General features: G+C 34.2%; 1 protein-coding gene across 3 annotated transcripts in view; it reads right to left on the bottom strand.

Moving 5' to 3' along the window:
• Positions 1–458: 458 nt before the first annotated feature.
• The window catches only part of ROCK1 (Rho associated coiled-coil containing protein kinase 1), a 138,320-nt gene continuing 124,857 nt past the window's right edge, over positions 459–13,921 (bottom strand). For 2 of the 3 annotated variants that reach the window (XM_025429354.3, XM_025429356.3), the window contains exons 28-33: positions 9,169–9,239; positions 8,886–8,974; positions 4,702–4,780; positions 4,281–4,542; positions 3,334–3,541; positions 459–2,015 (exon numbers count right to left, since the gene is read on the bottom strand). In XM_025429354.3, coding sequence (XP_025285139.1) covers positions 2,009–2,015; positions 3,334–3,541; positions 4,281–4,542; positions 4,702–4,780; positions 8,886–8,974; positions 9,169–9,239 — 716 coding nt within the window. In that variant the 3' untranslated portion in view covers positions 459–2,008. The remainder of the gene's footprint in view (positions 2,016–3,333; positions 3,542–4,280; positions 4,543–4,701; positions 4,781–8,885; positions 8,975–9,168; positions 9,240–13,921) is intronic. The other variant, XM_025429355.3, reaches the window with a different exon arrangement.

Raw genomic sequence — 13,921 nt, 5'->3', positions numbered from 1 at the left:
GAACATGCAGTGGATTTGTGCTACACCTGAGGAAGCTGAAGTTAGGGTATCTGAATCTTTCATAAGGAGCACAGGCAAATCTGCCAAATTTTGCTCTAGAGGGAGACGTTAACATTTATTATACTGGACAGTAAACAACCTGCCTTTCTTGTGAGGCAGACATGACACTGTCCAAGACTGTTCACTATACAAATCTCTTTAGTAAAGATAGTCTAGAGCTAAGGCTGTCAGAGCCACTGCTCGTATGAGATGGAGAAATGCAAGAGATCCACAGAGGGTTGTTTCCCAACAGACATTAGTCAGCTTTTTTTCAACTGTAGCCCTTAGTTTTAGAGCCCAAACCAGATTTTCTTTTAAAAATTCACTTTAGTCATGGAATTTAACAAACATTTGTATACAGTCAGGGACTAATTTATAACATGGTTTCTATTCATTTCAGCAATGAGAAACACCAGTCATTATTAAAGGTATCCATCCATAAATTACTTTTATTTCTCATTAAATGAGCACAGAGTCATTAGCATATTAATAACAGATATGTTTATTATTACATATCCATCAGTGCGGCTTTCAATACCACTTGAAACATGCATATCATCCTAGAGACAAATCAGTTTTCCAGTGCTTCTTATTTGATACACATTACTGCAAAGCCATTATAAATTACTGAGGAGGTATTTGGTTAAAAAAATAAACAATAAATCATACTGCCCATATGAATCAACTCTTGTTATTGGACAAGAGTTTAACAGTATTTATCTGGTAATTCCTATGTTAACTGGAAAACATCACAGACGTATTGCCATAATTTTCTTTTATATTGATGTAACCTACATATTTCGCAGAATTTTATAAAGTCATTCATTATTGTAGCAGGTAGTTTAATGCAAAGATTGTGCTCAATTTATGAAAGTCCAGCAAACCTCTACATATTTTAAATTAAACCAATTATCAATGAAAAACCCACTGACATATAATTTTTTGAAAATATGTTCTTTTGAAATTTCTGTATTTAGTCATGGCAGTAAAATAATTCTTTCAAATTAAGGCACTAAAAGGGCAATGCAACTCCCATCGAAAGTGTTCTAAGAATAATTTACATTTCAAACAGTGCATACATTTCTTATATGTTTGTTAACTTAATGTCTTTATCACTTAAAACCACAAAGAAATACATTATACAATTACAGAAATGATGTACCCCACAAAATGCTTTTAAAACTTGGTTCTTTTGTACAGTTAGTTCCTAACATCTCTAGTAGTAAAATAATTCAATATGGCTTGGCAAAAATGCATAGATTAAATGTAATTTTTTTTTGCCTTCTCCCATTCCCCAATCTATAAACGTGCTGAAACACATACAGTATTTTGTAAAGCATAATGTAAAATATTTATTCTCATAAGTCCGCCACGGGCAATCAAAAGTGAGGCTTTTAAATTCTACAGTGAGGGCACTGAAGTCAAGTGATGTCACTGCTTTCTTAAAATAGTTTTGTATAGTCTTGCAAGAGCACAAAGACTGAAGTCATTTAAAAGAATTTCAGTTGTCTCATTTTGAGATATTTTCTTTACTCCTTCCATGAGCTGATCTTCATAGTGATGGCCATTCCACTTGAAAGTGAAAGTCCCTTCCTCTCACTCATATGAGGAAAACTGTGTTCTATCATGATTGACAGGCGTTTTCTTAGAAATTCAAAAAGGCAGCACCTTTTTAAAAAAATATATCTACCTAAGCTTTCCCCAAATTGTACTTGCATTACATAGTAATAATTAATCTAATCTACCTGTAGGCAAACCCGCAATTTAAAACAAAAAAAAACCAAAAAAACCCTCAGTGTGTTTTTGTGCCAAAGCAAGGACAGAATAACAGCAATCTTAACCCTGAAGCCTGTGATATTTGTGTCAAAGGAACAGCCTGTCTGCTCTGCATTGTTAAAGAAGCCTGGTTTATCAGGTAGCATTCCACACGATTCCAAAAGGCATTACCACAAGGCGTTAAATCACACTGTTAACTGCTGGGGGAGAGAGGAGCAGAAAAAAAATTAACTTCAGAAATAACTCAGTTTAAAAATACAAGAAACAAAATTGCAGGGTAAATATACATTATCTTTGTATGCGATTAACAAATACACACAATTTGGAAAACAGGAAAAGGAAAAATATATTTAGCGTTATTTTCTTCTTGCTTCTACTCTATTTCAAACACATGGTGTTCATTTTTTTTGTTGTTGTTTTTTACAAAGCTATCATTCAATTTTAAATAATTCTGGATATAGTTTTATCTTATACAGGAGAGAAGTGATCCAGGATTTTACAGAAATAAGGAGTGAAGTGGTAATATACTGGAGTAGTATGACAGCTGAAGAATACAGAAACTGTAATGCTTATTAGTCATTTCAAAGAATTAGAATTGGTTATTGATAATACGGAGTAAAGAAATGGGATGAATTAAAAATGGTTTTAAGTCTGCTTGGGGGACTCGAGTGACATTAACAGAGAGGCAAATCAAGGTTAGGTCTTACTTTTAGATTAAAACATTCCTTTTAGTGTAGGCATTACACTCCAGGAAAGTTGGGTATTTGGTATAGGAGAAAAACTGAGACTTTAGAATTGGATAAAAAAATAAAAATAAAAAATAAATAGGAGGGACGCCCGTGTAGCTCAGCAGTTGAGCATCTGCCTTCGGCCTAGGGTGTGATCCTGGAGTCCCGGGATTGAGTCCCACGTTGGGCTCCCTGCATGCAGCCTGCTTCTCCCTCTGCCTATGTCTCTGCCTCTCTCTCTGTGTCTCTCATGAATACATAAATAAAATCTTAAAAAAAAAAAAAAGGTTTCAGCCCTGACTATGCCACTAGCTTGCTGTAGGATCTTGTCTAAGTGGCTTAACTCCTCTAGATCTCATTTATTCGTGTACAAAATGAGAATGAGAATCATAACCTCGCTTCATGAAAGGGTTTAATTATGTCCTGTAATTGCTTATTATAGCATACAAATATTTTTGAAAAAATTCTATCAAAATCTGTTAAAAAAAAAAAGAGGGAGATACTTAACTAGGAAGTTTATTTGCAACATCATTATCAATGATAACACCAAATAATTTTGATTAAAAAAAATCTATGCCAACATAGTTAAATTTAAAGAAAAGATGAGCAAAGTTTTATATGAATCTATTTAACTTCAAACAGGAATCAAACTAATTTGTGAAGTCATTTCAAGTCATATTGCTTAGTTACAAATGATGTCCTCTATAGGGAAATAATTAGATTTTAGATTTTAATAGATATTAACCAATCGCTTTCACATTGTCAAAAGGTTAACAATTGCAATTCTTACCTAGTTTTTCCAGATGTATTTTTGACCACCTTTCGGAAAGACTGATTTGCAGTAGATCTTGTAGAAAGCGTTCGAGGCGATGCACGAACAAAACCAGATGGTGGATTCTTAGGGATCTTCTTTACCAAATGTGTTACCCATTTTTTTTGTTCATCCTGAGAACATGCTAACAGCAGCATATCTCTTGCTGATGTTACATCGTAACTTACTATGTTAAAAAAAAAAAAAGACACAAAGTCATACACAATCATTTAAAATGGCCCTCCTGAAGCATAATTTATAAGTTCTTAAAATTTTAAAAGATTTACTATGCTTTTTTTTTTTCTTAAGATTTACTATGCTTAATTAAGCTTGGAAAATATCTCTTTCTCCTTAATTAAGGCTGAAAATTTAAAAAGAAAACAGAAGCTATTAAGAAAAATAAAGTTAAAACTAATACAAAAAAATGCAGGAGTGAAACAAGTTAATGTATTTTTAGAACATAAGTTTCTTATCTTAAAATAGCTATTGCCTATATTCTTTCTATCAGGCTACATCTACTAAAACTAGAAGACATTTTGCCTATTATCCAGTATATTGGTCTAGGCAGTGAAAAACACACAAAAAGAAAAAAGGAAGTAAAAATTCAAGGACGAATAATGCAGTGGAACTCACCTATAGTCCTTCTCTCCAATTTAATTTCTTAGAGGTACGTTTTTACAAAGGATTAATTCTCTTTAAAAACATTATTTCAAAGCTAAATCTGTAACTGTAAAAATGACAGCTACATGTTGCTCCATCAGTGCTAAAATATAACTGGTTATAATCTCTTCAAATTGGTGTAGAAAATGCTACATTTGAAGAAGTTATTTATTTATTTATTTTTTCTTTTTTTTTTTTGAAGTTATTTAAATGGGGCTTAGTTTTCTAACTTTTTATAAATTGCAAAAATAATTTTTATGCCTTACCTTTACATGGAGAAATTAAATCCTCTTTCTTATCTAAGTGATCTCTGTGGCACTTAACATGGCATCTTCGACATTCTAGGGCAGGAGGTGGCTTAAAAACATGCCAGAGAGGTTTGGCACAGGCCTCACAGTTGGCAGGGAAGTGGTAGAGTGTAGGAATGAACTCATGGCCTTTGTGGTTTTGAAAATTAGTCTTTTCAGCTTGTTGTACTGGTTCCATCTCTACATCTTTTCTACATTCACCTTCATTTGCATATAGTATCTATATTCAGGAATGGTAAAAGGAAGATTTTAAAAAGTCTTAATTTGTACATATAATCTTCAAATGTATAAAAAGCATTGGTGTGCTTGCATTAACTTCACAAAATGCACTTAGTATTTAAATAAAAGATCTTTTAAAATTGGAATTTAAGGTCTTTACCTGGAATATTTTAGGAATTTCTTCAGTTTCAGCTCTGTAAACATCTCCTTGGGTTACAGGTCGAACATGAAACAATTTACTAAAATGAAAATATATATAAGCTGTTATAAAAACTTATTTAAAGTAAAAGACATTTCATTAAAAAGGACATACAGATTGCAAATAAAAACATGATAAGATGTTCAACATCATTAGTCATTAGGGAAATGCAAATTAAAATCAAAGTATCGGGCAGCCTGGGTGGCTCAGTGGTCTAGTGCCTCCTTCAGCCCAGGGTGTGATCCTGGAGACCCGGGATCGAGTCCCACATCAGGCTCTCTGCATGGAGACTGCTTCTCCCTATCCCTGTGTCTCTGCCTCTCTCTCTCTCTCTCTCTCTGTGTCTCTAATGAATAAATGAATAAAATCTTAAAAAAAAAAAAAAAAAGAGTAGCATGACAGGTCCCTGTGATGGAACTATAGTCTGTATTTGGTGGTGATCATATGAATCCATACATGTGATAAAGGCATACAGACTGGAAAGAAGTACATGATTATATTTGTAGGAAAGTCCTGTGGAAGCCACCAAAAAACACAATAAAACTAGTAAGTAAACAGCAAGATTAGAGGATTCAAGATCGATATATGAAAATGAACAATACTGGCACAACCAGATATCTATGTGGAAAAACATACACATACACATTCAAAACTAACCTCAACTGCAACCTCTTACCAAACACAAAAGTAAATCTGGAAATTAATCTTAACTTAAATGTAAAGCCTAGGACAATAAAGCTCCTAAAAGAAGGTAGGCAAAATTTCTTAGACTACAAAAGGTTGTAATTCTTTTAAAAAATTGATAAATTGGCTTCCATTAATAGACACCATAAAGAAAATGAATAGGCAAGCCACAGATTAGGAAATACTTGCACTACATATTTTTGACACAGAACTCATGTCAGTCTATTTATAATAGCCCCAAAACTTATGTCAGTCTATTTATAAAGCAACCCAAATGTTCATCAACAGAAGGGATAAACAAATTGAGACATATTAATCCAATGGAATATTACTCAGCAATAAATCGAACAGACAATTGATACACACAGCAAAACACTAGGCTGGGTGAAAGATGCCAGGAAAAAAAAGAATATATACTGTAATAATTACATCTATATGAAGTTCTAGAATAGGCAAGACTCCATAATAAAATTCTGATGACCGTTTCCCCCTCCTGAAAAGAGTATAAGTGGGCTTTCTAGGGTGATCGAAACATAGGTGTTTATAATTGTCATAAGTCAGTGAATACAACACTTAAGATGTATGCATTTATTATATAAAAATTATGCCTCAAAAAAATAAAAATAAAAATTATGCCTCAATAAAAAAGATAAAACAACCAGCTTTCATCAATCTGAAAGTACTGAACTTTTTTTCGAAAGTTGAAAGATGAGGTCTTTAATATTGGTGTTTATGTATTATTCCAAATTTTCACAGCTAATGCTTCTTTAAAACATTAGGAAATCAAGATAGTATGCAATTGGCACAAAAACAGACATATAGATCAACAGAACAGCATAGAGAGCCCAGAAATAAACCCATGTGTTTATGATCAATTAATCCATGACAAAGGAGGCAAGAAAACAAAACAGGAAAAAGTCTCTTCAACAAATGATGCTGGGAAAACTGGATAGCTACATGCAGAAGAATGAGACTGGACCACTGGTTTACACTATACACAAAAATAAACTCAAAATGGATGAAAGACCTAAATGTGAGACCTGAAACCATAAAACTTCTAGAAGAAAACACAGGTAGTAATCTCTCTTACATAAGCCATGCAAACATTTCTCTAGATAGGTCTCCTCTGGCATGGGAAAGTAAAGCAAAATTAAACTATTGGGACGGACTACACTACAAAAAAGCTTTTTACACAGCAAAAGAAACCATAAACAAAATGGCAACCCACTGAATGGGAGAATATATTTGCAAACGATATAAGCAATAAGGAGTTAATAGAAAAAATATATAAAGAACTTATAAAATTCAACACCAGCCTCCCCAATAATCCAATTAAAAATAGGCAGAGGACGGGTGCCTGTATGGCTCAGATAGTTAAGCATCTGCCTTCTGCTCAGGTCATGATCCCAGGATTCTGGGATGAAGCCCTGCACTGGATTCCCTGCTCAGCTGGCAGCCTGCTTCTCTCTCTCTCTCTTTCTCTCTCTCCCTCTACTTGTCCCTGCCACTCGTGCTCACTTTTTCTCTTACTTGCTCTGTCTCTCAAATAAATAAGTAAAATTAAAAAAAAAAAAAAAAGGCAGAGGACATAATAGATACTTTTCCAAAGAAGACATACGGATGGCACAAATGAGAAGACATTAAACATCAGTAATCACCAGGAAAATGCAAATCAAAACAACGATGAGATATCACCTTATACTGTCAGAATGGCTAGAATTAAAAATATAAAAGATAACAAATGTTGGCAAGGATGTAGAGAAAAAAGAACCCTCATGCACTGTTGGGGGGAATGCAAGCTGGTGCCACTATGGAAAACAGTATGGAGGTTTTTCAAAATATTAAAAATAGAATTACCATATGATCCAGTAATTGATTCCACTATAGGATTTTTACCCAAAGAATATGAAAACACTAATTTGAAGGGATATATGCACCCCTGTGTTTACTGCAGCATTATATATAATAGCCAAGATAGGAAAGTAACACAAGTATATAACCATAAAGTGAATAGAATATTATTCAGCCATAAAAAATGAAATCTTGCCACTTGCAATAACATAGATGGAGCTAGACAGTATAATACTAAATGAAATAAATCCGCCAGAAAAAGACAAATACTGAATGATTTCACTCACGTGGAATTTAAAAAACAAATGAACAAAGAAGAGACAAACAAAAAGCACCAGACTCTTAAAAACAGAGAAAAAACTGATGGTTACCAGAGGGGAGGTGGGTGAGGGGATGGGAGAAATAGTTGAAGGGGATTAGGATTACACTTCTTTTTTTTTTTTTTAAGATTTTATTTATTTATTCACGAGACACACAAAGAGACAAAGAGAGAGAGAGGCAGAGACACAGGCAGAGGGAGAAGCAGGCTCCAGGCAGGGAGCCCGATGTGGGACTTGATCCCAGGTCTCCAGGATCATGGCCTGGGTTGAAGGTGGTGCTAAACTGCTGAGTCACCGGGGCTGCCCAGGATTACACTTCTTGTGATGAGCACTGAGTAATGTACGGAATTTCTGACTTATTATACTGTACACCTGAAACTAATATAACACTGTACGTTAATTATACTTGAAAAAAGAAAAAAGCTGGGAAATAAAATTTCAGTACCCTCTGGTAGTTGCTTAATTCTTTTTACACTCTAGCTATTATGGACTTCATAAATGTTTAATTCCAAAGGAATGGCAATTCTTCATTGTATGTTTATATTTTTCATGAATAGCACCCACCATATATCATTTTGAATTTATACTTTGTTGCATGTTTTACCTTTTCTACTACTACCTGTGAGCTCCTTAAATATGGAACCATCTTACTTATCCTTGTACAATCTTTAGCACTATGATGATACAGTCTGCAGTGCTAACGAAATAGTTTAAGAATGAATACAAAGGAAAAACCCTAAGCTTATTAAAGGTCTCTGTGACCTAATATTAAAAACAAAAGATATATTCACATTTCCTTAACAGTGACTGCATAATCATATACATACAGTACTTTTGGAGATGCTCTCAAAACCTAACACCAAAAACAAACAAACAAAAACAAACCTAACACCAAAAAACACTTGAAATAAAAAATCTGTCTTTAGAATACATGAATCAGCTATGCAAAAATTTCCCTCCTGCATTTGGCTGAAGATTTAACATAAAGTTTTAAAACTTGTAAGAAAAGTAGGTAACGTCATTTAAATAACAAAATATAAACTCTAAGTCTAGGGGCACCTGGGTGGCTCAGTCAGTTAAGTGTCTGCCTTGGGCTCAGGTCACATCAGCCCACATTGGACTCCCTGCTCAGCAGGGAGTCTGCTTCTCCCTCTGCCCCTCCTCTTGCTCATGTTCTCTCTAATAAGCAAATAAAATCTTAAAAAAAAAAACCCTAAATTGTAAGTCTAAAAATAATTATCATAAAGTTAATATTTAACTGATTTGAATTTTCAACCAAAGGCAACTTACTCTATGTCCAATACCATGGATGGATTGGATTGTTCCTTATCTTGTTCATCATTATAGAACAAAATTTTTTTGCTGCTTACCACAACATACTGAAATGAGAAAGAAAGGGGAAGACATATAAGAGCGATATTGGCTTAAAATGATAAGCACAATACTTGCCATTTATGTCTAAAGTATATTGTACTGCATCTAAGATTAATGTTAATAATAGAGCAATTAATACAAGTTCTATGCTTTAAAAGTAAAATATACAACAGATTAGAAAAAAAGAGGCATATAATACCTGTTTCTTCCAGCCATATCGTTTGATATTTCCTCTATTTGGTATTGAAAGCCAACCTTCAATTCTTGACTCTAGGAGAAAAAGAACATACAGTATTCAGTCTCATTGTAACAAGAGGAAAAACTATTACAGGTTGTCTGACAGCATGCAGCAACAGGCATTTGAACACAGCTAAATGAATAAGTGCTACAATTTGCTCTTCCATGCTTCAATCACACAAATCAACTTTAATGGCCATACAAATATTGCAGAAAAAAATTCCAAGCCAATTTCCCATAAAATTAACATTTAGTGCTCAATTATAAAAGTATGAAGTAAAACAATACCCTCAAGAGCCAGGCAAGACTGGAATGGATTGCAGCTTAAATGGGATATGATACAGAAGACTTTAAATATCATTTAACACTCATAAAATATTTAGCAAAAAAAAAAAAAATGCAGCAAGTGGAACAAATCAGAGCGATGATTTACACAAGAAAGAGCAAGCAAAAGTATAGAGAAGGGTCCTATTACTCACAGAAGATAAGAATAGAAGATAAATAAATAAGGAATGCAGGCAGAATCAACTAGATATAAAGAATAAGAGACAAGCATTTTATTTGTTTTCTCAGCACAATATTCTGATAAACTTTTTGGTAAAACACCTATAATAATTTCAATAAAGTTAATCCAAATCTGGTTGGGGGGGTTACTTAATTCTAGAGTTAAATCCAATTGTAATTCTTATCAAACTAAAGAGGTATAAATGAAGTCTTTTAAGTATGTTACACCAGAATTTAAAAAACAGCAAAAGAACATAAAATTGAGTTGGTCAGCTGCTAATATTTTAACAAGTTTGTGAATACCAGAAATTCCTTAATGAATTCAATCAAGGCATTTCAAAATAAATATTGTTACTTTTTAAAAATAATTAATGTTTATTAGAAATATCTGGAGAAAAAAGGATTCTGTTAGAAATGATTATTTTACATCAAGTTAGAGATAAGAGCATTTAATTGTTTTCTCTATCTCATATTTGAAACACAAAAAAAACAGAAAACTAGCCAATTTTCAAGTATAATGCTCAAATCATGACCTTAATGGGAATATATAATGCCCTTCTCCACATAACTTAAAGACTGTTAAACATCTGCCTTAGAGTCATCATAATTATAGGTAACATTTACTGAACATTTATGGTTTGATATGTGCTTTCCAAGTAATATCTCACATCTAACCTATGTATTATCCCATGAATATATGAGATTATATTTCTATGAATACAGGACAGGATAGCCTTTACTATCATTCTCCGTTTGCAAATGAAGACACCAAGGCTTAGAAGGTAAACTGACTTGCTCAAAGGTATATATCAGTATTTGTCAAACCTGTAGTTTACCCTGGCAGGCTAATTTCTGAGCTTGTGTTCCTAGAACACAATGCTACTCTATCCTTTAACTAAAAAGCCTTGCAGCTAATTGAATTGGAAGTAATATTTGTCTTGTTCCAACTTCTTCCATGCACCTAACGTCCTTTGCTTTTATTATTTCCCTTCATCTAAATTGTAGTTGTTAAGGTGGAGAAAATAATGATAACCTCAGCGTAAAATGATCTTCCTCTTCTCTTAACTCTTTTCTTAGTGCTCTTATTTAGTTTAGCAATAATTATTTTTTCTCCTTAGGTAATGCCTTGAAGTTTTTAAAGATCAGGACCATATCCTAACACTATTTTTATATGCCCAAGACATCTGACATACAGAGTAGGTACGTACTTGACAAAAAACTGATTATTTTGCAATTCTATTTTTTTCCACATTAGCCAGTTAAAGTCATCCTCTGTAAATAATGGTTATGATTTAAAAATCAAAGGGCAGTTTCATATTAAATAACATGCAGAAGGTTCCTAATCACTCACAAACACTCTATCTTACGAAAGCAACAAGTTACTGCTAGGAAAGTTTCCCTTTAGTGCACCCCAAATTGCAGCTCTTACTCCTCCATTTAATACCAGTAATTCCTCACAGAAAAGATGTGAAAGTCATTGAAATCTTGACATTTATATAAAACTGTGTATGCCCAAATACTACTATCCCCCAGTTATTTCTCTATGAGAATAAATGCCAAAAGTATTAATGCTTCATGGTTCTAGGTTTGGATTAACCTACCAGTGTTCTCTTTAATATATTTTCAATGACTGTTGTGTTTTGACTTTATCTGTCATTTCAGTTTTCCTAGAGAATTTTGTACGTCAAAGACATTTTATGACTCAAATAAGCCTAATTTTATATTTGCTCTTAAATGAAGAAATTTGGAACTTGAAAAAAGGTGTTCAGGATATGTAAGTCTGCCAATTTAAAACAATGGTGTTACAGGAGAGAATTTTAGTTTTTCCTGGTGAACTCCCTTCAGAGAAACAGATGAACTAAAGCTTAGGGATAAATTAAAAAATATATACTAACCTATTTCCTTTACTTAGGAAATACTTTATTTTCCTTTACTTCCTGTCTTAGAAACAAGGTAACATACTATTTTTTACACATGTATACCTCCTTTAAAACCATGACCTACATGGCAATCTGAAAGTTTTAAATTTCATCTTCTGTACTACAAACACAGAAATCAGCTCCAGATAAACAAATGTTGAGGACTTCTAACTCTAGATTACCATAAATAATATGGTACACAAAAATGTACAAAGTACAAAACAACTTGGCTCCAGCTCTTACGGGTTTTTAGAGTGATTTTAACTTACCAAAAAAATGTAGGTATGTATCTCATTACAATATCAACAATTGATTCCTTTACCCAAATAAGAGACATAGAGATTAACTATATATATATAAGTCAATATCCAATACAGCCAGTTTACACATCAAAGCTAACTGCTGAAGACTACCGAAGTTTACTTGGGTAAACATACACTGCTTAAGAAACAGAGCTAAGGGGATCCCTGGGTGGCGCAGCGGTTTGGCGCCTGCCTTTGGCTCAGGGCGTGATCCTGGAGACCCGGGATCGAATCCCACATCGGGCTCCTGGTGCATGGAGCCTGCTTCTCCCTCTGCCTGTGTCTCTGCCTCTCTCTCTCTCTCTGTGACTATCATAAATAAATAAAAATTAAAAAAAAAATAAAATAAAAATAAAAAAAGAAACAGAGCTAAGGAACCATCCAAAAAATTTTTTATTCAGGAGTGATATAAAAATGAAATTAACCAATGCTCAAGAATTCAGATGCATTATCTCCAATTATTGATTAGATTTGGGCATTCAGAAGCTCTCATATACTCAAATACTTGGATACACTAAGAAATTCACTATTTACAGATTTAAAATACATAGACGGAGAGAATGATGCAGCTAATCCATGAGATAATGAATATTAATAGAGTGTTGATATCAGTGTTTTTCCTAGGTGCTTCATCTACTTCTACATTCTTTTCAGATTATTGGTCAATGGTTCCAAAAGAAGGAAAGAGTAAGAACAAGGGAGGAGAGGCAGTTATCATGTTACTCTTTTTGTCATCGAGGAAATAAGCAAATCTTAAACCCAAGTGTAACTTCTGTATTTACAGTAGCTAGGCCACAACCTGCTACAGAACAAAAAGGAGGATGAAGACATGAAAGAATTAGGAGAATAAAAGTGATTTTAAGAACTTCAAAGATTATACGACATAATTTTTTTCTAAGCTTTTTTAGAATTGGGAAACTTAGAGATTTCATCTCATTAAGGACATAATGCCAACTAAGACCGTTACAGAGGCTTAGCTCTAGATATACATAGTAATTAAATGAGAATCTTTATACTGAATGATGAAATCTGTAACTAAATCATATTATCAGTTCATCCATCCAACTACTTAAAAAGTAATATATCTCGGGGCGCCTGGATGGTTAAGCATCTGACTCTTGGTTTCAGCTCAAGTCATAATCTCAGGGTCCTGGGATTGAACCCCACCTCAATCTCCCTGCTCGTGGGGAGTCTGGTTGTCTCCCTCTCTGTCCCTCCCCCTGCTCTCTGCCCACATGCACACTTGTGCTCTCTCCCCCTAAAAGAAATAAATCCATCTTTAAAAAAAAAAAAATCTCACTGAACTAAAAATATGATCCATGTTTCAAAAGGCCTTTAACTGTTGAGTAAATCTATCCCATCCAAAGTTCTCCCCTTTCAGTCTGTAGTTTATTTTTATTTTTAAAAAAGATTTTATTTATTTATTCATGAGAGAGAGAGAGAGAGAGAGAGAGATTGAGAGAGAGGCAGAGACATAGGCAGAGGGAGAAGAAGGCTCCATGCAGGGAGCCCAATGTGGGACTCAATCCCAGTACCCCGGGATCATGCCCTGAGACAAAGGCAGACGCCCAACTGCTGAGCCACCCAGGCGTCCCAGCCTGTAGTTTAATTTACTAATTTTCTAAACTAAGTTAATCATTAGTCATTATCTTCAAAAATTTTAGATACTTGAATCATAAGCAACTTTTTTTTTTTTTAAAGATTTTATTTATTTATTCATGAGAGACACAGAGAGAGAGGCAGAGACACAGGCAGAGGGAGAAGAAGGCTCCATGCAGGGAGCCCGATGTGGGACTTGATCCTGGGACTCCAGGATCACGCCCTGGGCCAAAGGCAGGCGCTAAACCGCTGCGCCACCCAGGGATCCCATAAGCAACTTTCTTAAATTAAGAGCAACTACCAGGGCATCTGGGTGGTTCAGTTGGTTAAGCACCTGCCTTTGGCTTAGGTCATGATCCCAAGGTCCTGGAACTGAGCCCCGCGTGGGGCT

The sequence above is a fragment of the Canis lupus genome, chromosome 7 (assembly GCF_003254725.2).
Source record: "Canis lupus dingo isolate Sandy chromosome 7, ASM325472v2, whole genome shotgun sequence".
NCBI classification, from domain to species: domain Eukaryota; kingdom Metazoa; phylum Chordata; class Mammalia; order Carnivora; family Canidae; genus Canis; species Canis lupus.
Note: the sequence above shows the minus strand (reverse complement) of the source record. Positions and strands in the feature narration are given on the sequence as shown.